Source organism: Notolabrus celidotus, chromosome 5 (assembly GCF_009762535.1).
Source record: "Notolabrus celidotus isolate fNotCel1 chromosome 5, fNotCel1.pri, whole genome shotgun sequence".
Classification (NCBI taxonomy): domain Eukaryota; kingdom Metazoa; phylum Chordata; class Actinopteri; order Labriformes; family Labridae; genus Notolabrus; species Notolabrus celidotus.
In genome coordinates, this window is record NC_048276.1 from 9,261,322 (window position 1) to 9,287,505 (window position 26,184).

General features: G+C 41.4%; 1 protein-coding gene across 1 annotated transcript in view; it reads left to right on the forward strand.

Annotated features, from left to right (window-relative positions):
* Positions 1 to 17,630, forward strand: part of LOC117813399 (protocadherin Fat 3) — a 100,236-nt gene extending 82,606 nt beyond the window's left edge. The window contains 4 exon segments of the mRNA XM_034684586.1: positions 9,342 to 9,440; positions 10,095 to 10,154; positions 10,425 to 10,463; positions 15,387 to 17,630. Coding sequence (XP_034540477.1) covers positions 9,342 to 9,440; positions 10,095 to 10,154; positions 10,425 to 10,463; positions 15,387 to 16,117 — 929 coding nt within the window. The 3' untranslated portion in view covers positions 16,118 to 17,630.
* The last annotated feature ends 8,554 nt before the right edge of the window (positions 17,631 to 26,184 follow it).

Sequence of the window (26,184 nt, forward strand, 5' to 3'; positions counted from 1 at the left end):
TTATTTTTCAAAAATAGTTTTTAAGTCAATTTAATGAATGTAAAGCAATTCTTACCAGTGTCTCCATTGGGAATCAATTAAATGCAATGAAATCTACTCTGTGATCTTGACTTTTAGATTAATAATTCAAATAAATGCTGCAACAGTGTGGTCTGAACAACACTGTTACACATAAAGAAATATGCAGGAGTGCATGTACAAAATATCCGGTCAGTGTCAGCATGATGTGCAGTTATTCTGAGATCATTTCGCTTACTGACGTCAAATGATCCCTGGTTAGAGCAACAGCATTTGCACTTTTTTTATGAGTTCCAGTTTGGTTGCTTTCTCTGTTTCCTCTCTTGTTTGAAACTGTTCTTCCCTACGAATGTAAAGCATAAACTAATCACAATATGCAAACCTGAGAATGCCCCTTAGATCTGAGCCACAGGTCTGCCATGATTCATACTATGCAAAATTGTTCTCTGTCGGCTTTTGTGATGTGGTTGCCCGCTAATACGGTCTGATGAGCTGCACCTGAATGCTTAGCTTGTGCGCGGTAGCTCAAACTCTTCAGTGATATTTTTGCTTCATTTGAAACAAAGTGCATATTAGTTTTGACTTGTCCACTGAGCTGTCTGGGAGTTTTTATACAAATGGAATGTGTCATTCAAAAGCTCAATTGTGTTGTTATACTATCAGGGTGGTAGAAGGGATGGCAGCTTAACTTTGGGGTGCAAAAAGGCTCAAACTAAGCATGTGATTAAAAAAAGGAACGTGGACCATAATCACATTGCGATTTACGTGTTAATTAACTGAGAGCCCTGGCAAAGACTTTTAGGAAATGGGGCCGAGTTTAGGATATTGTCTGTTCATTTAGTTCTAAGTTTGGAGGAGTGGTAAGGACCACAGTGCACTGCTGCCAACTTAGGCACACTGCAGAATACGTTTGGATGGAAAATCATTGAAACACAAAATAAATAATTAAAAAAGTACTTTCTATTAAGTCTAGTATATTGAGGAGTGTCACATCTCCAGCATGTGGCATTGGACCAGAGGCTGCTAGGTTGCCTTTCTTATTTATTTTGATCGATGGTCCTGCCTTACTGCCCACATTCCCACAGGAGCTTTTCACTTGTTCCATACGCACTGGACCACGACCAACCAGTCTGGCCTCAGAAAGCTAGAGTTGATGTCCAGACATCCAGGCCCTCATGGACAGAGCACAGCTCTGGTTTTAAGACGGGCTGAGCTGTGTTGCTGCATGTTTTCAGAGAGAAACACAGTTCTTAAAAAAAGCACAGACAAAGGACAGAAAAGACGTGCTGTGTCCAAATCTGAAAACAATCTGTGCTTCCAAAGTACACCAACAAATGGTTTATTGCTTTGTCAAAAGGAAACAACATTTTTTTCCTTCTACTTTCTTCATAACCCAGGAGTTAAAAATCAAGTGTTTAAGATCATGTTGTTACACCTGCTTTTAACAGAGAACAAAGTCGTATATTATTGTTACCATAAAATGAACAACTATGTGCTGTTTTCTACATGCCAACATCATGATTTACACTCAGGAATTTCCAGCACAAGACCTCAATCTGGATTATTTAATTTCACATGAAAATGCAGATATTTTGAGATTGAGCAGAAGAGCATAGAAGCGCAAACTGCCTCTCCCTCAGCTGTAGTTCTGTTCTATCAACAAACATAAACCCCTCAGTTTAGCCAAAAGTCACTTTTAATCACATCAGTACGCTGCCAGCTCTTATTTGCAAACAGTTTCATATTCCAAATAGAGTTGTTGGACGAGAGTTACAGCCCATATGAATATTTTCTGCTCTGTTGGTCATCTATGGCCTTCTTCTAATGTGAACACTGATGCCAAACCAGGCGTTTTTATTGCTCCTAAATTGGAGCACCTGGTGAAGTCACACATGGCGGTGTGTCTTTTAACAAACTGTGTTATACTCGATCCTTAAAAACATTCCTTTCTCTGGACTTGGTGTTACACATAAGACCCCTTCCAAGCACCCCTGGAAGTTAATTGAAAATCACTCAGGGCCAATTGTGACCCAACAAAAAGCAGCTCAGCTGGAGAGAACCGTGTCAGGAGTTACACTGACTTGTACGAACCTATTTTTTGAAAACATGCCCTTAAAGAAATGCAGGTTACGGCTAACTTAAGAGCCAATACTTTTCTCTAAATGAAATCACGAATGATTCATCAGTAGAGACAAATCATTACATGGACTGGAGTAGCAGTTTCATTTTCTGCAGTGTAAGCAGGTGGGCCATAACCGTATATCGAAAAAAATGTTTATTTGATTCTGGCCTTTTTTTTATCTTGCAGTTATACCTGCTGTTAGGAGCAGTTTGTGTCTCACATCTGTCTCCAATACACCGCATTAGAACACTGACTCCTCCAGCTTGAGCTGTAGGTGTTAAATGAGCACACCTGGAGTCCCAGTTGTTGTAGTGGGATTGGACAAAAAATGATATGCTTCATAGTTTGGCAGAGGCGACAAATCAATGTGAGTGTACTGCGACTTACGATGCCTGAAGATGTGAATGATTCTTTACTGTGTATAAGTGGATTGTGGATCTTCCTTTACCTAACTCAGTCAAATAGAAAGTAAACAGATAGATGTTAAAAGTATGGATGTCTGTGTTTAGTCAATTAAACCTTGTTTAGCTGGCAGCAAAGAACCCATCACCGGCTGAGACTGTAGTTTCAGTGAATGAGAACTGCCTTAATGCCACATTGTACTACTACCTGGATGTAAACAAGCACAGATGACAGTATAGCATTTTGTAGCATTCGTAGCGTAGTTTGGCAGTATTTTGACCTTGAAGATGGAGATGAAGTTTTATGTAGGCTGTCATGTTAAACTGGAGCAGTGTGTAATCAACTAGGGTCAAACCTTAAAAATACTGGACAAAGAATCCATGCAATATCATCACTGTAGGATGAGCTCGCTTTACATGCAAATTTTAATGTAATTTTTAATATATTCTAATTTTCCTATTCTTTTCCATTTTATTAGGGCCCGAGCACCGACAAGGTCGGCGAAGGCCCTCTTGTAACCCGAGGGATTATTATTATTATTAGGGCCCGAGCACCGACAATGTCGGCGAGGCCCTCTTGTAACCCGAGTGATTATTATTATTATTATTTTTAGGGCCCGAGCACCGACAATGTCGGCGAGGCCCTCTTGAAACCTGAGTGATTATTCTTATTCTTTGTTTCTTTGTTTCTTTCTTTCTTTCTTCCGCCGTTTGAATCCCCAATTTGGTTGCCTTAACGCGGCTTAAAAGTCCCCAACCGTTGCACATGCACCAGGCCTGGCGAAAATTTAGAAATTTTTGTGGTCCCAAAAAAAAAATCCCAAAAATGGCTCAACGGCGCCCCCTTGAAGTTGAAAATTTGAAAAGGCCAGCCCCATAATACGGTTCAACATACATGCATGACATTTTTTTTGGTAAGGTGTCATGCCAAGACCTACAAAAAATCCTCTTAACGTCGTGGTGAAATCTCAACAGGAAGTCGGCCATTTTGATTTTTCTGTTTTTGACCCCATTATTTTGGGTATGTATTTGTTTGAACTCCTCCTACAATTTTGCTCCGATCAACTCCCAACCACGCACATTTTGGAGTGGACAGATTAACGATCAAACGATATCAGACAGAATTTCTCTACGTCAATTTTTGTGGGCGTGGCACTTCGCTAAACTTGGAGTAAATTTTTTCAACCGCTAAAGTATGTATTTATGTAAATAGCTCCTACAATTTTGCTCCGATCAACTCCCAACCACGCACATTTTGAAGCAGACACATTGACGATCAAAAGCTATCAGACAGAATTTCTTCAAGTCAATCGGTGTGGGCGTGGCACCTCACTACATCTGGAGGACATTTTGAAAATCTCTAAACAGTAATATCTCTCATATGCAATAATGGATCAGGCCCAGACCGGTCATGCATGATAAGTGCCCCAGCCTGAACGCCTCTATAGGCAAATATTCACCAATATCATATAGCGCCCCCTACTGGCAGCAGAAAATACCATGTCCTACAGTTTTTGTCCAATCAACTCCTGCTTCGCACCCAATGTAGTTGTCACACTGCAGATGAACATTTTTCAAAGGACTCTTCCTAAGTCAATCGGTGTGGGCGTGGCCACGCCTCAAACTCTGATGTCTCGCCATAAAACAGGAAATACTTATAGCTCCTTCATACAGTGTTCAATCTGTTTGAAGTTACATACACATGATCAGGGTCCATCCCTCAACACACCTATGGACTCATTTATCTACTACAGCCATAGCGCCACCCACAGGAAATACAGGGTACTGACATTTACATACAATCTCCGATCTCTTCCAAATTTGACATGTTTCATCATGGGCCCAGCCTGAACTCATATACATACACATGTTTGTCATATGAATAGCGCCACCTAATGGACACAGGAAGTATTTACTCTCAGAACATGTTTTTAACATGCTTGTGATCCCAACTCTTTCTATAATGATCTGTGATGAACAATCCTTCAGAACATAATTAAAGACACAGCAGCACCTACTGGTGACAGGTGGTACTGCAATGTACACTATGCTGATAACTGCACAGGTAAGCTCACAGTTTCAGCCAAGGCAGCACAGCAACACCTGCAGCACATCAGGCGGTGGCTTACATCAGGCGGTGGTGCACATCAGGGAGTCGCGCACATCAGGCGGTGCTTGAACGAGGGCCCGCACATCGCCGCTTGCGGCTTTAATTTTTTCTTTCTTCTTCTTTCTTTCTCCCGACTTTTGAATCCCCAATGTGCTTGCCTTAACGCGGTGCAAAAGTCCCCAACCGTTGCACATGCACCAGGCCTGGTGAAAATTTCGACATTTTGGTGGTCCCGAAAAAAAATTCCCCAAAATGGCTAAACAGCGCCCCCTTGAAGTTGAAAATTTGAAAAGGCTAGCCCCATAATACGGTTCAACATACATGCTTGAAATTTTTTTTGGGTAGGTATCATGCCAAGACCTACAAAAAATCCTCTTAACGTCGTGGTGAAATCCCAACAGGAAGTCGGCCATTTTGATTTTTCTGTTTTTGACCCCATTATTTTGTGTATGTATTTATGTAAGCTCCTCCTACAATTTTGCTCCGATCAACTCCCAACCACGCACATTTTGGAGTGGACAGATTGACGATCAAAAGTTATCAGACAGAATTTCTCTAAGTCAATTTTTGTGGGCGTGGCACCTCGCTAAACTTGGAGTAAATTTTTTCAACTGCTAAAGTATGTATTTATGTAAGCTCCTCCTACAATTTTGCTCTGATCAACTCCCAACCACGCACATTTTGAAGCAGACACATTGACGATCAAAAGTCATCAGACAGAATTTCTCTAAGTCAATCGGTGTGGGCGTGGCCACGCCTCAAACTCTGATGTCTCGCCATGAAACAGGAAATACTTATAGCTCCTTCATACAGTGTTCAATTTGTTTGATCTTACATACACATGATCAGGGTCCATCCCTCAACACACCTATGGACTCATTTATCTACTACAGCCATAGCGCCACCCACAGGATATACATGGTACTGACATTTACATACAATCTCCGATCTCTTCCAAATTTGACATGTTTCATCATGGGCCCAGCCTGAACTCATCTACATACACATGTTTGTCATTTGAATAGCGCCACCTAATGGACACAATGAGTATTTACTCTCAGAACATGTTTTTAACATGCTTGTGATCCCAACTCTTTCTATAATGATCTGTGATGAACAATCCTTCATAACATAATTCAAGACACAGCAGCACCTACTGGTGACAGGTGGTACTGCAATGTACACTATGCTGATAACTCCACAGGTAAGCTCACTGTTTCAGCCTAGGCAGCACAGCAACACCTGCAGCACATCAGGCGGTGGCTTACATCAGGCGGTCGTGCACATCAGGGAGTCGCGCACATCAGGCGGTGCTTGAACGAGGGCCCGCACATCGCCGCTTGCGGCTTTAATTATTATTATTATTTCTTTCTTTCTTTGTTACGCCGTTTGAATCCCCAATTTGGTTGCCTTAACGCGGTGCAAAAGTCCCCAACCGTTGCACATGCACCAGGCCTGGCGAAAATTTCGACATTTTGGTGGTCCAGAAAAAAAATTCCCCAAAATGGCTAAACGGCGCCCCCTTGAAGTTGGAAATTTGAAAAGGCTAGCCCCATAATACGGTTCAACATACATGCATGAAATTTTTTTTGGTAAGGTGTCATGCCAAGATCTACAAAAAATCCTCTTAACGTCGTGGTGAAATCCCAACAGGAAGTCGGCCATTTTGATTTTTCTGTTTTTGACCCCATTATTTTGTGTATGTATTTATGTAAGCTCCTCCTACAATTTTGCTCCGATCAACTCCCAACCACGCACATTTTGGAGTAGACAGATTGACGATCAAAAGTTATCAGACAGAATTTCTCTAAGTCAATTTTTGTGGGCGTGGCACCTCGCTAAACTTGGAGTACATTTTTTCAACCGCTATAGTATGTATTTATGTAAATAGCTCCTACAATTTTGCTCCGTTCAACTCCCAACCACGCACATTTTGAAGCAGACACATTGACGATCAAAAGTCATCAGACAGAATTTCTCTAAGTCAATTGGTGTGGGCGTGGCACCTCGCTACATCTGGAGGACATTTTGAAAATCTCTAAACAGTTATATCTCTCATATGCAATAATGGATCAGGCCCAGACCGGTCATGCATGATAAGTGCCCCAGCCTGAACGCCTCTATAGGCAAATAATCACCAATATCATATAGCGCCCCCTACTGGCAGCAGAAAATCACATGTGCTACAGTTTTTGTCCAATCAACTCCTGCTTCGCACACAATGGCGTTGTCACACTGGAGATGAACATTTGTCAAAAGGTACCTCCTAAGTCAATGGATGTGGGCGTGGCCACGCCTCAAACTCTGATGTCTCGCCATTAAACAGGAAGTACTTATAGCTCCTTCATACAGTGTTCAATCTGTTTCAACTTACATACAAATGATCAGGGTCCATCCCTCAACACACCTATGGACTCATTTATCTACTACAGCCATAGCGCCACCCACAGGAAATGCGTTGTACTGACATTTACATACAATCTCCGATCTCTTCCAAATTTGACATGTTTCATCATGGACCCAGCCTGAACTCATATACATACACATGTTTGTCATTTGAATAGCGCCACCTAATGGACACAATGAGTATTTACTCTCAGAACATGTTTTTAACATGCTTGTGATCCCAACTCTTTCTATAATGATCTGTGATGAACAATCCTTCAGAACATATTTAAAGACATGGCAGCACCTACTGGTGACAGGTGGTACTGCAATGTACACTATGCTGATAACTGCACAGGTAAGCTCACAGTTTCAGCCTAGGCAGCACAGCAACACCCGCAGCACATCAGGCGGTGCCTTAAATCAGGCGGTCGTGCACATCAGGGAGTCGCGCACATCAGGCGGTGCTTGAACGAGGGCCCGCACATCGCCGCTTGCGGCTTTAATTATATTTGTAATTTTAATTGTGTTCTTTTATGCTTGTCTGGATTTAATGTAAAGTACATTGAGTTGCCTTCGTGTAAGAAATGCACTATCCAGATAAAGTTGCCTTGCCTTGCCTTGCCTTGCCTAGGATACTGGAGAAACATCATCCTTTGAGGTTTGAGAATTTTAGATCGTACTGCTCATGTATAAAATTCAAAATGGTTTGGCCTCGCCTCCACTGTATCATTTTGCCGACTTTCACTCAGTGGACTCCATTAAGTCCACGATAATATCTTCATTCGGAGATTGATTTGTACCCTTTCACTGTATTTGGGCATTCAGCTTTTTCTGTGAAAGTAACAACTCAGTGGAACACCTTACCAGATGATATTAAGAACTGTGATTCTCTCAGCAGCTTCAAAATCAAACTGAATAATCTGTTAAAGGACACAACACTGTAACCATATCACTGCTTTTAACTAGAAAAACAGTATTGTGGAGGCACCATTGGCTTAGTGGTTTAAGCGCGTGCCCCATATAAAAAGGCTATAGTCCTCATCTCAGCGGTTTCAGGTTTGACTTCCGGTCGCTACCATTTTATATGCTAATATACAAAACTCTCCTTGGACTGTCACCTCCCTATCGATGTAGCCTGTTACAATTTGCACCTGCCACTTACAACACACTTTCAGCCAACCGTATCCTGCTGAAAATCCCCAAAACACATTCAGTCATCGGTCAGTCATCATTTCAGTCTGCTGTGCCCATGGACTGGAACAATTTACAGAAAACTTTAAAACTGGTCAACGACATCTCAAAATCAGCCTCCAGGGACTCTCTCATGGACACTCTTACACACACGTGCACCTGTTCTTAATCCTGGATTCCTGCTGTCACTGTTTGCTCTGTTCTGTCCTGTCATATTTAACTTGTCTTTGAATTTTTTTAACCTTGTGTTTGTTTCTGTCATTACTGTTATCCCTGACCCTTTACCCCTCAAAAGCCTGTGCCTTTTGCCACTGTAATTAAGAATTTGTTCTTAATGACTTACCTGGTTAAATAAAGGTTAAATAAAAATAAATTGAATAAAATTTGCTGCATGTCTTCCCCCTCTCTCTACTCTCTCTTCAGCTTTTCTATCCAATAAAGGCAAAATGCCCGAAAACACAACTTTAAAAAAAAGAACAGTATTGTAGCTGGTTGTGTTTGTATGTGTTTTATAACAATGTGATGTTTTCAATGTGACCTGTAGATGTAAAGTAGCTTTAAGCTCACTCTGGTACAATGCATCAAATGGTACTATATATGTTCAATACCGCACATGGTCCCTGTATAAATAAATCAAATCAATGTAGACATGCTGACATCAACCTGCAACGAGGAACAAGGACTGGTGGTGCTAGCTCTGCCAACTTTAGCCACATACTGCAAACCAGTTTGGTTTCATTTACTCTGTTATCTAATGTTAAGCAGTCTTGAATAAATTGCTTTCTGAGTGTTTCCTACCTTTAGAGTTAGTTGGAATATAAATTCCTGTGTAAATGATTAGGAAATGAGTTGCTTAAGAAAATATTTCTAGATTCTGTATTCATATAATGATTGTTCAAGACCTCTTTCAATGTACGTGTAAGCCCTTATTGTTTTATTAACACAAAGTTGAAAAACATGAGCTAGTCCATAAAAAGTTGGGGTTTATCTCAGTTCAACGACCCTTATTCAGCCTTTAATTGTGAGTGGGACACAAGTGTTTAAGAAAAAGCTTTCTAAAGTTGAGTTGAGGATTGACTATGTGGATTTGCTGTGTTTGTTTGTACATTAGAGATGTCGCAGCTGGTGGATGAGGTGACATGCCTCTCAGACTCCATCTCCGAGGAGCACTCCATCAGTTCCTACACCTCTGAATCCTTTGATGATAACGGTAAGACACCAGTGCACTCCTTAATCTTTCTGTTTTGCTGTCTGGCTGTCGTTTTTATTTACTTTGTCACCTCATATGGTCGCGAAAAGTTATTCAGAAGAAGGGAGGTATAGGGATCTGTATTCAGTAGGAAAAAGGTAGTTACTCTGGTACAATATAGGTATGTTTTTTCACATAGGGGGCCTTCCTACAACAAAATCCATACACAAACATGCAGCAAATCTAAATGTGAAGGCCTCCTAAGTACCAAGTTCTAACCCTTTTCTTGAAATCGTGAAGCTACACTTTTTCCCAGATAGATCAATACCTCTGATGCTTTTCTTGGATCGTATTTGTCTCTTTTTTTTCTCAGATAAGTCAATACCATTGATCTTAAAGAGGTCGGGAGCCAAACACCCTAATGATCATGTGTGTGTGCATGTGTGTGGGGGCTGAGTATAGCCAGAGCTGCAAAGAAAGGAGTCGTTATGCCTTCTACTCTCCTATTTGACACTATCCCACATACAGCATACATCCACATGTCTTCTCTGTTCTCCACACGTGCACACACACTCACACTCAGGCACACCCTGCACATGTAACTTACCCTTTTGATGAATACACTGACATTATTTATGTCCCTCTTCTTTGTCTCTGTCTTTTTTTTCTGTCCAGCCTCCATAGTGACTGTTATACGTCTTGTCAATGACGCAGTGGATAATATTGAAAGTGAAGGTATGAAATTACATCTTCTGTTTACTCTTCCAACTCTTTTATGTCTTTCTTTTGTGTTTGTAAAGAGCTGTAGTGTTAAGGTATAAGGTTTTGAATGCAGCCCAGCCTCTGTTGTCCTCTCCTCTCAGAATAAGAAATCCTGCTTGGGTTTCCAATTTTTTTTGTCTGTCTCCAACACTGGATCTCTCCGTGTTTCAATTTCTCCCCTTTAGTTTCTGTGTTGTTTGTCTCAGTCTCTCTCTGACATTCACCTTCTCTCTCCCTTTGTAGTGTCGAACATGGACAAAGAACAGCGGCGGAGCAGCCCTGGTGAGTGAGCTGCAAAGCAACTGAAAAACATCTTATTAACTTGCCATCCCTCCAGCTTTATTTCCCAGGCTGTGATCCCCAAACCTTGCCTTTTGTGTTCTTTCTATTTTCCTCCCTGAATATTTTATCAAAGCCCATACAGCACAGATTCCTGTTTCTGACACTTTTCCCCTCCACATTTACATTCAGACTTTGAATGTAAATGTAAGCTCCCTGATTCTGGTTGTGCATGCTGAATTCTAAAAAAGGTTGGAATCTGAATGGGTTTTCAATTTAAAATCCAGGAAGCGGAAACAATAAGCAATTTACTTCAGTTACAGGCTTCTTATCTTTGTTGCATTTGTAAAATCAAAATGTTAAAATTATAGCATCCATTAAAAATCCACAATAACCTGTCAGTTCCAGGTTGTTGTTTTTACTGGCACACAGAGCTAGCAGGGGTGGGATGCAATATATTGTTTCCCTGACTTGTGCGTTACAATAATTATATCGCTTGCACCAAACGTTGGTATTTAGATTCAAAGTAGGGCTCTCTAAACAGATCTCCCTTCAAATATGATTCACTGTGCCTCTACTTCAGGACTCCCTGCTTTGGTGCTAAAGATTTTTAGTCTGCATTTCACCTTATAGGGAAATGTTGTATTCTTTAATTATCATTATATAACTGTATTGCAATTTATTAGTTATCACAGAATCATTGTATCATGTTATCATTATTTTGGGTAATGTATCAAGTATCAAATCATATCATGTCATATTGTGTCATATCATATTGTGTCATTTTGCGAGCCCTGCAATCCCCACCCCTGTTTGTGCCTCAATATTACTTGCAGTTCTATGTTTTCAAAGTTTATTTTTGGCCTTTTATGCCTTTATTTAGGGGGTAGGACAGTGGATAAAGCAGGAAGCTGAGAGAGTGGGGCATGATGTTTCTGTAAAGGGCCACTAGCCAGATTCAAACCCAGGCCACCTGCAACAAGGGCCATGGAACACACGATTTTAACCTCTAGGCCAAACCAGCCCCCATAATACTTGTGGTTCTAACAAGAAAAAAAACCTACTTAAAGCTGCTGTTGGTAGGAATGGTGTAAAAAACGTTACTCATCGGTACTGAAGTAATCTGAGACTATTCGAAATCTCTGCGTTTCCAATGCCTTTGTATCAAGCAATGTTATTATTCCCCTCGTTCCCCTTATGACGGACCAATCAAAGCTAATCTCCAATCCTCTGTCCTGATTGGTTAAGGGGCGGCCCCTACTACATCCTCCGATTGGTTATGAGTCCGGCACTATCATGACTGCACACGTTGATCTGTGTTGGGGGGCTAAGAGGAAATCTGGTTGGGAGGGATAGTGTTGACATTCAAAGTCCCTCTTTCTGAACAGATGTTTACTCTGTGAATACCAACAGCAGCTTTAAGCATTAGTGTTTGTATTAAGGTGAATCTCCCATTAAACCTCAATATCGTGACCATGCAAGTTTCATCAGCCCAATCCCAAATTCCACACTCACAGACTCTGATTCCTGGTAAGTATACGAGTGCTTAGTCACATCACCGTCACATCAACAAGTGGGTCAGTTATTTGATGGAGCCTGACTTTACAACGCCAAATTTCATTGCACTTTCAGTGAGTTTGCTTTTCTACTGACTTAACTGTGAGACTTACCCAGAGTTCACTGGGAACATGGCGACGTAAAGGATGTGATTGCTGTGTCAAAGACTTGCATACTGCACGCCTGAGGCCTTTAAAGTCTGTGAGGCCTCAGTGCTGAGGCTTTACGGTGGGCATTGGGATTGGACAACAATGTCATATCATTGCCTCGGTTGATAGCATCAGGAAGTTTGAGACAATTTTGTGCTCAATTGTGCAGGCTGTAAAATAACATAAAACATTACAAGGCTAATCTGAAAAAAAAAGGTGATGACAGATTTAAGAGCTTCTAGATATGATACTGGATTTAGAATCTGTAAAATGCAGTTAAATCCAAGTCTAACAGCAACATATTTCAATGTAATATGCAATAACTATCACACTATATGAAAGAATTGTTCTGTAAAGCAGTTCTGGGCACATGATTCTGTGTTTCTGTATTGAAGTTGTGAATTAATGCTGACGTTTAATTGCTCGGCCAAGTTCTGTGCAGCTGCCCTCCCTCCAAGCACACCAAAGCTTTCCCAGCAGCCTTGTAGAGTATCTCAGTGGGTTTAAGGGGCACTTTGAGCTGAGCCTCACATCCTTATGGCAAGGCAAAGGAGACGGCAACTTCAAACACTTCCTTCTCCACTCTAAATGGGGCATCATCTACAGGCTGAACGCTGATCCTCCACTCTCACTGAATGCTAAAAAACAAAGATAAGATCCAGAGTCACCTGTGCTAGCAGATCCCTGTGTTGTTTTCAGCTCCACTGTTAATAAGCTCATAGTTACCAAGTCTGTTAGTTCTCAGTTGCATGAAATTTTCTGGATCCACAAAGCATTTCATTACAAACCCAGAGCGAGGCTGCATTTATGCCTCCGTCACTGGCAGCCTGCTGAAGCATAAGGAGCTTTATTCCAGACGGGGAGAATTAAATGATGAATGAAATTGTTGTACGGTACGTTTGGCCCAAATAACCCATTGGATTTGGTGAATTTGTGTTCACACGACACATGAGCAAACATACATCTCATATTTTGTACAGCGGGAGGAAAATGTGACTGATAACAAGTTAAACAGTGTTAATGTTTGTTAGTCTGCCCATGAGACGGGACATTTCCAGCCTCTCTCAAGTGTTTGTTAGCATCTCGCTGCGTATCTGATTATGTGTCGTGAGTTGTGTTAGTGTGTGAATTTGTCTGTTTACATTGTGTTGTTGCTGAATGGCTCCCTGCCAGCCTCCCTCCTCTGTTATCATGTGTGTGTTTTTTCCATGTCATAATTCACAATGTGGTTCCTCATTCAGTTGTGTCTATGAGAAGAGCTTTTCATCATCAAAGGCTTCCTATCCCATGATTTTTTTTTCTTTTCCCCTCCTCACTGATAGCAAGTCGTCACCTGCAGAGCAAAGATGAGATTTGTGTAGAGTTCATCAAAGAGTACATTGTGGATTGTAAGATCATTAATCTATTTCCCCCCCCTTTAACCTCTCATTAAAAATATTACAACCAGAGTATTGATAATTCAGGAGCATGGCATGCAGAAAGAAATCACTTCTTTTGTGGTTTGTTGCCTCTGCAGTCTATTAGATGTGTCTGTCTGCATGTGATATGCATTATATAGCAGGAGTTGGCATTGCTAATGAAGGGAACTTTACATCCCCACACACAAGATGACCCCTCCGGCTTCCCCCACCTCATCAATGTGATATTCTTTCATTCACAGCTCGTTAACCCTAACCATGAATTATGCACCCTGCATGCCGTAGTTTGTAGGAAGTAGTAGATTAGCAGGGCGCTAACAGCATGAACGGAGATGTAAAAAAATAAAAAGCAGTGGGATTTTGTTGTCTAATTTTATTTTTCACATAAATTAATTCTAAATGAGAGTCGGGAGCAAATAAAGAACGTAAACACACAGTCCCACAGAGCATATTACGAACTCCGCAGTGCTACATAAAGACACAAAGCAACTCATAAACCCCCCCTGCTTGCACACATACACACACACGCACACACACACACACACACACACATAGAAACATGAATCTCAAACGTGCACTCACACAAGGACTCATGCACACTAACAAGGAGTATGTTTCTATACAACCAAATAAAGATCAAGGGAAAAGAAAATAAGCATACAGAAAAGTCAAGATAAAAAAATACAGGATTCCAACACAATAAGCCGACCATGGAAGAGGATGAGGGCCACTGGGAAAAAAAATGAAGGTGCAATATTTTTTTTTTAATTCTAACAAGTCAGAAGTCTGAGAAAAAGCTAGAATTCTGAGTTTAATGTCATAATTCTGAGATTAAAGTCATCTTTTTTTCGCTCTCTCAGAGCTCTGGGATTAAAGTCATAATTCTGACTTTTTTCTTATAATTCTGAGATTAAAGTTAAAATGTTGAGATTAAAGTTAAAATGTTGAGATCAAAGTCATAGTTCTGGGATTAAAGTCATAATTCTGAGATTAAAGTCATAATTTTGACTTTTTCTCATAATTCTTAAATTAATGTCATAATTCCGTTTTTTTTTTCTCAGATTTCTGGAATTGAAGTAATAATTTTTTACTTTTTTCTCATAATTCTGGGTTTCAAGTCATAACTCGGAGAAAAATACATAATTCTGCGATTAAAGTCAGAATTATGACTTTAATCTCATAATTCGGAGAAAAAAGTCAAAATTTCAACTTTTTTCTTTGAATTCTGACCTTAATCTTTTAAAAAAATATTGCACCTCAAAAATATTTTTCCAGTGGCCCTCTGCCGTAGCCGACACCTAGCCTGTTCATGATCGTGGAAAAAAATGGCTGACATTTTTCTTTTAAGTACAGCCATTTGTGTATAAAGAAGTAGAAAATCCCACATCCAGGCCCTGTGTGTGATTTCACACCTGCAGCTGTGACCCTGTGTCATCTCTTTGACCTCCTGCAGAGGTTTCATGATTGTGGTGCTTTAAACGCAGTGATCTATCGATATTGCACCTTTCACAGGCTGATCCTGTTAGATTCATAGTCTTATTGCTTGCTCACACTGTGCACTGCAGACAGGCTGTTTGTAATCTAATGCACACATTCCAGGGTGGGCGACATACTTCCAGTGATTCAGAAGCACTAGTTTGTCCAGGGAATAAAGCCTGAGGCTCCCGACTCAGTGTGATAACTTAAATCCCTTTAAATCTCTTAAGTAGGTCATCTCTGTTCTACTTGCTCCAGTAAAACATATTGTTTGTCAATTTAACAACTTCCAACCAAAAAGAAAAAAATTTGTTTTTATTTTTCAGCCTACCACTGGGAGTCTTCAAGTCAGACCTCTAGTTGGTTGTCGCCTTCACGTCTACGTCCACAAGAGACTGGATCCAATTTGAACCTGAGTGACACCCAGCAAAACATCCGGCGAGGAGGCAGCACCCGCTCCCTCCAGCTGGACTACAGAGTCATGGGCTTCAGTGGTGACCGGGCCCGAGAGCGGGTACGGGAGACTGAGAAAAGGACCTTCCAGTGGGAGAGGAATCAGTCAGGAGAGTGGGAGAGGAGACGCTTCCTGGAAAGAGGCGAAACAGGAAGGCCTGAAGAGGATGGTATAAGGGGGACGACAAGCCAGGAGCACAGAGACCTTCAGGTGACGCTCAGCCACGACAGCTGTGAAGACTCGCCTGTCTATGAGGAGTATCAAGAGTCCAGCCACAACCAGGAGGAAGGTGAAGACTCAGAGAGCCTGTATGACACTCTACCCCCGACCCGTGCAGCCTATGAAGGTTACCCAACAAGCCCCCCGGGCGTCAACCTCCACCCAGCTCAGCTCCTTCCTCCTCTCAGGGCCTGGGACCTCCAGGGAGGGGAGTGGAGGGAATCACAGGAGGAGCGTAGTGGGCTGGAATCCAGCAGTCTGACAGGTTCGGGGGACGAGCTGGAGAGACTACTGAACCTGGTGTCGCTCAGAGCCAGGAGAGCCACCAGAGTAAACCGATCCTCGACCAGATCTGAACCCACAGACTGGGAGGGATTCCAATAAGCACACAAGACTGCTAGAAACAAATAGATTTAATATTTCTTTATTAATGAAACAGAGGCAGTGGCCCCCTCTGATTAAACTCAACTGATTAAACTTGACATTTATAACACCACGCTGCTGGTCCACCACCTCAGAAATAATTAAAGGAGAATATTACCATATATACTTTTATTATCCGGCATTATTATCCAGCTCTAAGCAAACACTAATCCGCCACCAATCCCCCGGCTCATTTATAAGCAGGACGAATGAGAGGAAATATGTGTTTTCTCCTAACGCCTCTACCTGTGCTGCATGAGAGTTAACAGAGATTGGCTGCGAATCAATGCTATTACATTTAATATTTATAGAAGCACTGGAGCGCAGCATTTATTAACATCAGAATATGAAAAGCGCCGGCCTGTCTCTGCTTTAGACAATGTATGTACATATGTTAGCGTGCATTTCATACCTCGTTCTGTTGACACACACAATCATTTTGTTTGCTCAACCATGTAATGCATTTCTCATTTTTATTGATGCGCTCAAGGTTTTCTACGAAGAGAACATAAGTCCCAGAGATCGCCTCAGAGGTGCCATTAAGAGTTCCATTAGTTGTAACTTGGAGTTCTCATTATTTCATTATTTCCATGATAATTTATTTAATTATAGCAGCATTTCATTTGTTTTGTGGCTGTATAAAAAAAAGCATCCGGCTCATATAACTTGAATTTAATACAGCCCTGAGGTCTGCCACATATTCTTTATGTCGCTGTAAGTCATCCAGATTCACTTATGGGCACAGACTTTGATATGCCTCTCAATGTACATTCTGTGCCCTGTATATATTACCAAAGCAGTGCCACAAATAGAATTAAACCCACTTTACCCCTGGTGTCAACATGTGATATTAATTTTTCAGACTTTATGTGCTGAAAGGCTTTGAGAATTATGTGAAAACGCAGCCGTGAAGTACGAAACCACTCACCCGAGACGTGTACACACATGGTCGCCACACTGATAGCACCGTGTAAATGCTGCTGTGCTCCCAGCTCACACATAACAAAGCAGAGTTAGACTTCAGTATTAAACAGCTTTGAGACACAGACATGACAAGCAGGCGGTAAAGGTAACTTTCCAGTTATTCGTGTTTTCATAATAGCATTACAGAGAAGTTGTGTCAGACCTGTGGTAGGAATGAATCTTTGTGTTTCATTTGAAAAGGACAGAAACAAACAAACAAAAAAAAAAACAATGACATAACCACTTCCATTGTGATGAAGAGCAAAACATTCCAGTCTTATTCAAGGACATAAACAACAAACAATAAACACAGCATACTTTTATGTAGAGCTGACAGACAGAGTATGTGTTAATGCAAATCATTCACATCAGACAGTGCGCACTGTAAATGTCTCTTAATGAAGATGTAACACTGTGAAGAAAGACTGAAAGAACATCCAAGGACAGACTGTTCAAAGATTCAAATTGTTTTGAAGGAAAATACCAATAAAAGTTTTTTTTATGACTTGAATAGCTTTTGTTGTGGAAGTTGATTTTCCTTCCTGCTGCAGCCGTGATTGCAACGAGGTATCTGTGCAGATTATATGTATAGATTTTAGTACTGAAAGGAGCGACTAACAAGAAGTCTTTGAGCGTGATGGGAAAAACAACACTGACAGCTGCATTCTATCTGACAGGTCTCAGCATGGTCATGATCGCGCGTACCTAATCGTCTCACGTCTCACACTGTGTTCATCCTCTTTTCCTCCCTCTATTCAGGTCCCTCCTGAAGTGTCAATCTGATAATATTGAGAGGAACATCCCCGACAGGTCAGACTAACCCTAGAAGAAACATTCACACGTGGGTCTTTTTTTAGTTCCAGCTCACCTCGCTGACATTTGGGACTTTGGAAAGAAAATTCTATGGATATTCTGAGAAACTCAACCCTGAGAAAAAAAAGCAGCTTTGAGAATTCTGAGATTAAACCTAGAAGCTCCATACTGTGAATCAACACTGCTTACACCCTCCCTGTCATGTTTTACTACTTTACTTCCATCCGTTGCAGTTGAATCATCTTGCAAAGTACCTTTAAATCTGCCAGATTTCCCAATTTTACAGGTGTCTGCTACGCCGTGTGGCTGCAAATTACAAAGACTTGATGAACATTTCTCCTGTCGAGCAGATTCAAACTTCATTGGGAGGAATTTGCATTTGTCTTAAAGTTGAATATGTAGACTGCCAGGTGTGCTGCAGTAGTTACACCTTTACAGCTGCTACATGAAATGAGTAAGGACAAATTTCCCCCTTGATTGAAAACAAAGATTTACTCTGTTCTGCTCTATTCTAACATCCAAAACATAATATTTCTGTCATTATACATTAGGAGTTCCTTGGTGTCATAGTACTGATACATTGAAGGGAATACTCCAGCTCTTCATAACTAGCTTAACAGATGAGTTCTAGTGTGCAAAGGTCAGGGCTGAGATGTTGCTACTGAAGAGTAAAGATATATTAGTTTGTAGGATTGTTCCAAATCCAACTACAGGGAGGAAATGCAACCCAAGACAGGCCGAAAAGGAGGCAAAGGAAGCTCTTAGGCACACATAGATTGTAGGGAACATGCAGTATGGCCGCAGGGGCGTGGGGATTATTTCATGCAGGCCAGTGTGAAACAAAGGAGGTCCTAAAGAAAGAAGGAAGCTAGTAGTGGCACAGATATATGGAAAAGAAGAAGTCATAAGGCATACGAAGACCTTGGCTCAGGCTAAGCAAGGACAGTGGATGAACAGCGAAAGTTCAGAGAAGAGGAAGCTTAGCTGGAGGGACCAGTGCAGTATGGAGGATAATCCCATTGGATTCCTGTTAGCGGCTATTTGCAATGTGATGCCATCACCTCAGATCCTCCAAGATTGAGTAGAGGAGGACCCATCATGCCCATTGTGTGCAGAGACAGAAACTTTCAGGCATATTCTCTCAGATCTGTCACAGGAGTGGTATAAGTGGTGACACAATCAGGTGTTGAAGTGGAGGGACTTGCAAGGTTGGATACGACGGGTGAATTCAGGAGGTAATCAGGGAAAGAGTGCAGCCATTCAGTTTGTCTGAGGGTGAGAAATGCAAAGAAGGAAGGTTTTTAAACAGGCACAAGTCAGGCCACCTAAAGAGGGCTTATAATTGGGTGATGCAGGTAGTTTGGGGAGAAGAAGTTGTTGTTCCACAGGAGATAGTCTGCACTTACCTGAGGCCTGACATAGCGCTTTGGTCGACCAGTCAGGTGAAAGCCTGTTTCATTGAATTGACAGCGCCCTGGGAGGACTCAGCGGAGGAGGCGTATGAAAAAAGGCTTCGATATGTGGAGTTGGCATCAGAAGCTGTGCAGTGAGGATGGACAGGCAGGGTTTGGGTTGAGTGTGCAGGCAAACCAGGCAGGGGCTGAGCTCTAACCCAAACAGGCTTCTTGCCCTGGCTCTGCCTTCCCTTTCCTCTTACTAACGTCTCACTACATACTGTTCTGTTTACTCTCTCTTCTCTGCTCTCATCCTTTATTAGAGTGGGGGAGTGCGGGAGGTAGAGTGAACAGCCTAACCTGGCAGATCTCAAACAGGCTCTCCCTTCTCTGTCCTCTTACCAGCACCTCACTACACACTCTTCTCTTTGCTGTGTTTTGGGTTGTTTTGGGATAGTGGTCATGTGGTAGTGCAGGTAGGAGGAGTGTTGTAACAGCATGAATGGAGCCTGGGTCCATTGAACGTGGCATTGCTGTATGGGTTGTGATGTAGCACACAGAGGCACTCTTTGTGGATATGATGGGCAATGGGAGCTGGCATGGATGTCCACCAGAGCTAGGACTGGCTCTCACTGCCTATCCTCATTTATCTTAGGTTATTGGGGGACCATGTGGTGGGCTACGAAACTCATAAATAGAAAATATTGGTATGAGGGCATGATGGGATGAGTTTCCTCACTGAGCACGCTCATCCTCCTGATTAAAGCTCTGGCACCTTGTGTTTAATTCAGATGAAATCCTACCATGTCAATGCTGTCACGCTTCTTTTATGTAATTTCTTCCCTTCCTGGCTGAAATCTGGTGGATTCATTGAGAGATCAAAGTCCGGGGGAGATGAGGATTGTCAAATGCATAAACTGCATGATCACGCAAACAATACATTTTGTTTGAAATCATTGGAGATTATTCGAAAAGTGTTTCCTGATCCCGGCTTAGATTTCTCGGGCTGTCAACAGCTGAGCAGATTTGAGACTAATCTTCTCATTATGCCGTGTTGTTTAGTTGTTATCTTTGCTGACTTCAACGGGTATTTCCGGCTTATTGTTTGATTCTGTGGTGTGTTTCCACGCTGACCTGGCACTGCGATCACATTTTGCAGATCCTGCATCTCTAAAAGAAAAAAAATCAGTGAGTATCTGTGATTGGATGATGCATTTGTTATGAGCCTCGCCATCAGCCACGCATGACAAATGAAAACCACATTGCACAGCCGTGGTATGTGTGTGATTAATAGAACATGCTCCTCTGAACATAATCCAAATTAAAATGACTTTAATTACTCAATGTTACAAGGTCTGCCACCGGCGGGTAACGTGACATTTCTTAATGGCTCTATCTACATCTCCAAAAGGTGACCAGTCATTAATTCCTGATCGGTCAGCAGTGCGCACCATGACGACTTGCTCCTCTCTGTAACTAACAAGGAGACACATCCAGGGACCTTTGTGGTTTTTGATTATACAAACACAAACCCCCTGTGGAGTTTACACACAAACTTTGTCCTTGTTATAATCCAGCCCTTCTCTTATAAACACCACGGGGCTGACTGTCTGCCAAAAAACATTCCCATGGCAACCAGACATTCCCCTGATCATGTTTGTGTTTTATTTCCCCATGGCGTACGACACATTCTGACCAAACCGGGGGTTAGGACATTTATATAAACACATATTCATATGTATGCATGTGAGTGTGTTTTTTTGCTGATATGCAGATGTATAATGTTTGTCTCTGCATGCCTGCACACACAACATATTGTGTGTGTCTTAAACACAGAGCTACGTGAATAACGGGGCAGGGTTTTTTAACACTGGGATCAGCATTTGCCTGCTCTGAAACATTTAATCTGTAAGTATTCTGTTTGCATGCAGAGACAGGAGTGCGGATCTAGATAGTGTGCATGCCTGCGTATCTTAGTATCTTAGAGTTACATGGAAACATTTCAAGAATTTGTCATCACATCCTTCAAAGACTGTTTGCAAAGTGTAATTTTTAACAAAACCAACAGCTGCAGCAATATCCGTATTTTTAAAAATGACCAATCTTTTGTTAGATAATTTGTTATACTTTTTTTGAACAGTGGAGATCTAATTTGGAGTAAAACACTTTATATATCTTTTAGTGAATGCCAGTTTGTGTCAGTGCAATAGATGGAAATAGCTCATAGCCAAATGTTGGCTGGCTTGTTCCCGTTCCTTTCTCTCTCCCTGCAGGAAGCGTGAACCACAAAAGACACAAACAGGTGCAAGGCAGAACTCCAGGGACATGAATTTCTGTTTTCCTCAGCCCAGGAAAGATTCATGCACTTCTGTGTAAAATGTGCTGAAAACTTGATGAAATTTGTCACTGCGGGGAGACATTCCAAAACTGCCATTACCGACGACTCAGCCCAAAAACAATCAGCTTGTTTTGCGCTGCGATGTGATTGCAACACCTGAATTGATGTTGTTTTTCTTTCTATTACCCCTGCCTTCTTCAGCAAGGCAACACAGGAAATGAGATTGAATCAATTAGCATAATATGCTAAAGATGTCTCAAGTGATAACAGCCAGAGGTGTAGCTGGCATCTCTGCCTCCTCTGAGTCAACTCATTCATTTTTCTCGGGCTCTGTTTTTTGTGGTAATTCAGTTTTTTTTGGAGGGAGAGAAAAAACAGTCATGCATCCTTTTGGGTAAAATCTTACATAACATTACCTCTGCCTTCAGCTGTATGTGCAGCATGCACACACAATCAACAACAACAACATGAACAACACAGGTAGAAAAAGTGACCAGAGGGAGGGAACATTTTACAAGCAATTTATTCCTCCAGATTCTCAGCTCATTTAATTATTCTGACAGGGATTATGCAACATGCCTCAATAACTTATGTACATATTCTCTTTGGCACACTCTTTTGACAACATCCAGGTTGTTTTTGGCTGTCCCAGTGACAGGCACAGGGTCAAATCAAAGGCAAACATGAGGGTGTGTGAGGAGAGCGAGAGAGAGCGAGAGAGAGAGAGGAAGAGAGCAATAAACAAAGTGACTGTTGTGTTTATTCATCATGCATCAGAGGAAACTAATGAGGACCTGCCAGTCCCTTTAGCTCTGCTGGCTTTCATTGGACCATCTGGCATTTACACCACAGAGTCAGCTAAGCCACTTAAAACCTCTTTCTACCCCCACACCCTCCATTTTTCTCTCTCCTTCTTCTCTGCTTGTTTTTTTCTCAATGACGTCCCAACATATCTGCCCGGACACAACAGGGATTTGAAGGGACGGACAGAGGGATGAAAGGATGTTACATAATGGAAGAAGGGAATGAGAGGTAGATCCTGTAAGAAAGGCGAGAGATGAGAGGAGAAGTGGGAAAAGTAGGAAAGATTATCATTCCCCGGTTGGTGCTTATTGAGGGGTAGCTGTGTGGGTGATTGTAAATCCACGCTGTTCTCAGTAACACCAGGATTACACACCCAGCATGACCTAATCTATGCGCCTAACATCTGCCTCTGATGACACACACACACGCTCACATACACATACATGCAAGTACAACCCGCATGACCATAATGGTAACAGATGCAGTCAGTGTCTCATGCAATTCCATCACATGTATTATTCACAAGTACTTTAATCTTGCAAGCATAATCAGACACAATATGCCTACACCGCTAAACAAGGCAATCGGGATGGGGGGGACTGAATCGAATGGGGTCGCGTCCATGTATGACAATATGAATTGACATCAGAAGAGCCCCCAGCTATGTGTGACAGAGTAGATGGGGTTGTGAATCCTGCCTACCCCATCACTCCCCTCCCCCTGTTACAGATGATTACTGTGGCGGTCCTCTAGCATATGCCTGTAAAACGGCCACATGTGACAGGCGAGTTTACTGCTCCACTGCGAGTGTCATGCCATTTATTCGATTTTTTCCCTGTGCCATGAAAGTACATGTTATTGGATTGTGCCAAAACTCCTCTGCTGTTGAAAAATACCATGGCACATTTCAAATGAAATGCGCTTTTTACCATATCCACCAAGCAGCTTTGGCTTCAAACTCAGGGTGGGAAGCTCAAACGCTGTTATCATGTTGTTTTGGTTTGTTTGAGGTTTTTAAGTCGTACAAATGTAAGAAATCTGTCAATCTGACAAACACATATCCCTGTACTGCTTCTGCAAAGACTACAATGGGCAGTAAGAGTCAAACATGAAACAAGATTTCAAGGTGAAGCTGCATCTTTGACAACTCACGAGCTAACATTAGACAACAGCTAACATTAGGGTTGCCAACTTTCTCACTTCTAAATAAGGTGCAGGTGTACAGTGCCATGGTGGTGTGAGCATGATGTGTGAATTCAGCGTATATTCATATTCTGATTCAACTGGAAATGCAGAAAGTGTGTATATTCCCTTTAATCTTTACTGTATCATTATATAACCTCATATGAATGAACCTCAAAGAAACCAGAATTTGGCTCTTTACATCAAAAAACAGGCAAAAGAAAAATTCAATGCAAAAGAGACTTGACTGACTCAAGCAGTCTTTTGTCCTTTTGCACAGCCAGAGAGAAATCCTTACATGTCGAGTCACAGTTTACAGATATTTGAAGTTCATTTTTTATCAGCTCTGTGCTGCATCTGTTTCTTGAGTCTGACTATTTAATGGCCATCAGAGAGAAAATCCTCTCCACACTTTTTTGGAAGAACTTGGCACATTTGTGCTGTATACAACTGATGTGCGTGAGGGGCCCTGTGATTGGATGACAGGCGGTGTGATTGGCACATGATCTGCCACTGCCGTTTTATCTGATCTAGGATCTGTAGAGTGCAGTCTGCTGTATTTAGAGTTAATAGTCATTATGGAACAATTGAGGTCCCGTATGAAACAAACCAATTTAGCCCAATATACGGGATGTCCCGGCTAATACGGGGCAGTTGGCGAACCCTAGCTAACATTAGCATTCAGCCACTTACTCACAAGAAGTAATATTTTATAGCAAAATATAATAAAAAAGAAAACAGTCAATTCCTAGCAAACATTACCACTCGCTACTGCAAAGTTAGAAAATTATAAGCTAACAAGAAACAATATTCAAACATTTAAGCTAGCAAAAGAGCTACATTATTTGAAAAGTGACATCCTAGCTTGCATTTGAGGAAAAGCCTAGCTCTCTGGCTAGAAGTTATAATAGTTAGAAAGTTATAATTTTCCTTTCATGCTAACTGTACTGTTGACAGGGAGGTGGTTGAAGGCAAAAGTTACCCGTAGTGGAATGACAGCTGATGAGTTATCAAACATGTTAAACCTGAAATATGGCTCAATTTCAATCAAGCTTTCAGCCCTATCTTTTCAGTTGCTGACCAAGACATAAGCTATGAAGCAATATTGATTACTCAGATTACATATGTTTATATGATGTATTAATCTTTGACTGTATAATAGCTGTAGGTCTTCTCTTGACACCAGAGGAAAAACTACTACCATCTAAATGGTCAATTGTTCAAGACCAGGGTAATTACTTTGCTTGGAGAACGTTTTTTGTCTCTTACGGACTACTCTGAAAGCAAAGAAAAAGCTGAATCTCATTGGCTCAAGCTCTGGTGCTGAGTTTGCAGGGCAGCCGGTGTTCCTCTGTGGGCTTTAATATGTTGTACAATGCTTCCCTGTTTGTTCTGCTCTTGTAAAGAAACGCTGCTTTAAACAGAGGTGAGACAAAGCTGGATCAAAATGCAGCTGAGAAATTTGGTTACATCACAGGCCTCAGAGCTCAGCTTGTTATCTGTTCTCGCACTGAGGAATTGGTACGCTGTCACCCTTGAGATTGCTGAGATCTGATTTTGGTAAGAAAAGAGGCGTGCTCTATATTGTGCTTTGATCATCACGGGGGATTTATGCATGCCAGCAGAATAAGCATCCAGACTTGCTGAAGTTGCTACAACTGTAAGATTTTTATAAGGTGTTTGTTGAAGCGTGTAAGTGTGAAATGCCTGTGGTAATAACCTTTATAGTCCATCGGATGCCTGGATTGGAAGAAAAATCTTTACACATAAAAATGTGTGGCAAACGAAGCTTCAAAACAACTGTGAAGCACACACCTCCAAAACCAATTCTTGCTGTTTCACCTGAGGATGCTTTTCCTAACACTTACATTTTAAATTGAAAATATTTCTTGACATTGCAGACGTAGTGCAGCGTTCAATAGCTGCTGCCTCCGACTGTCTCTTGTTTGTTTTGCTTTGAAAAAGAATATGGAGTGGCAGAAATTGTAAATGCATTCCAGTTCGCACTAAAATCTCTTTAAACACTACTTCTTATAAAGCCTGGCTTCCACTAAATTGCACACAGTATTTTTAAGCTTTCGCTCCTGACAGACAAACAAGTTATACAATAGAGATGATTTCCTGTATTCTTTCAAACCGTCACGGAACAAAATAAAACCAACTTGTCTGTGATTATCAAACCAAATTCATTTCACGTTCCCGAAATAAAAGATTATACATGGCAACATTTTTTCAACATCTCTTTTCTGCAGGTGTAAATGTCGAGGGATTTTCATCTATAATGTGTCTCAAGTGTTTCTCATTTTTAAGTGAGTCATCAGCCAAAGTTAAGTCATCTGCTCTTTGAAATGTTGGAAGAAGTGGTAGGAATATTAGAGCAATTTTTAAAATCTGCTTTAACAAAAGACAGCAATATTTTGATGATGACCTGCAGCTCCTTTTAAATTGTGGTCAAAGGTCTTCTGGAGGTGATTTATGTTATGTTTTATAGAGTTGGCTAAAGAGACAGAACAGGTGCAGTGGTTGCAGGATTT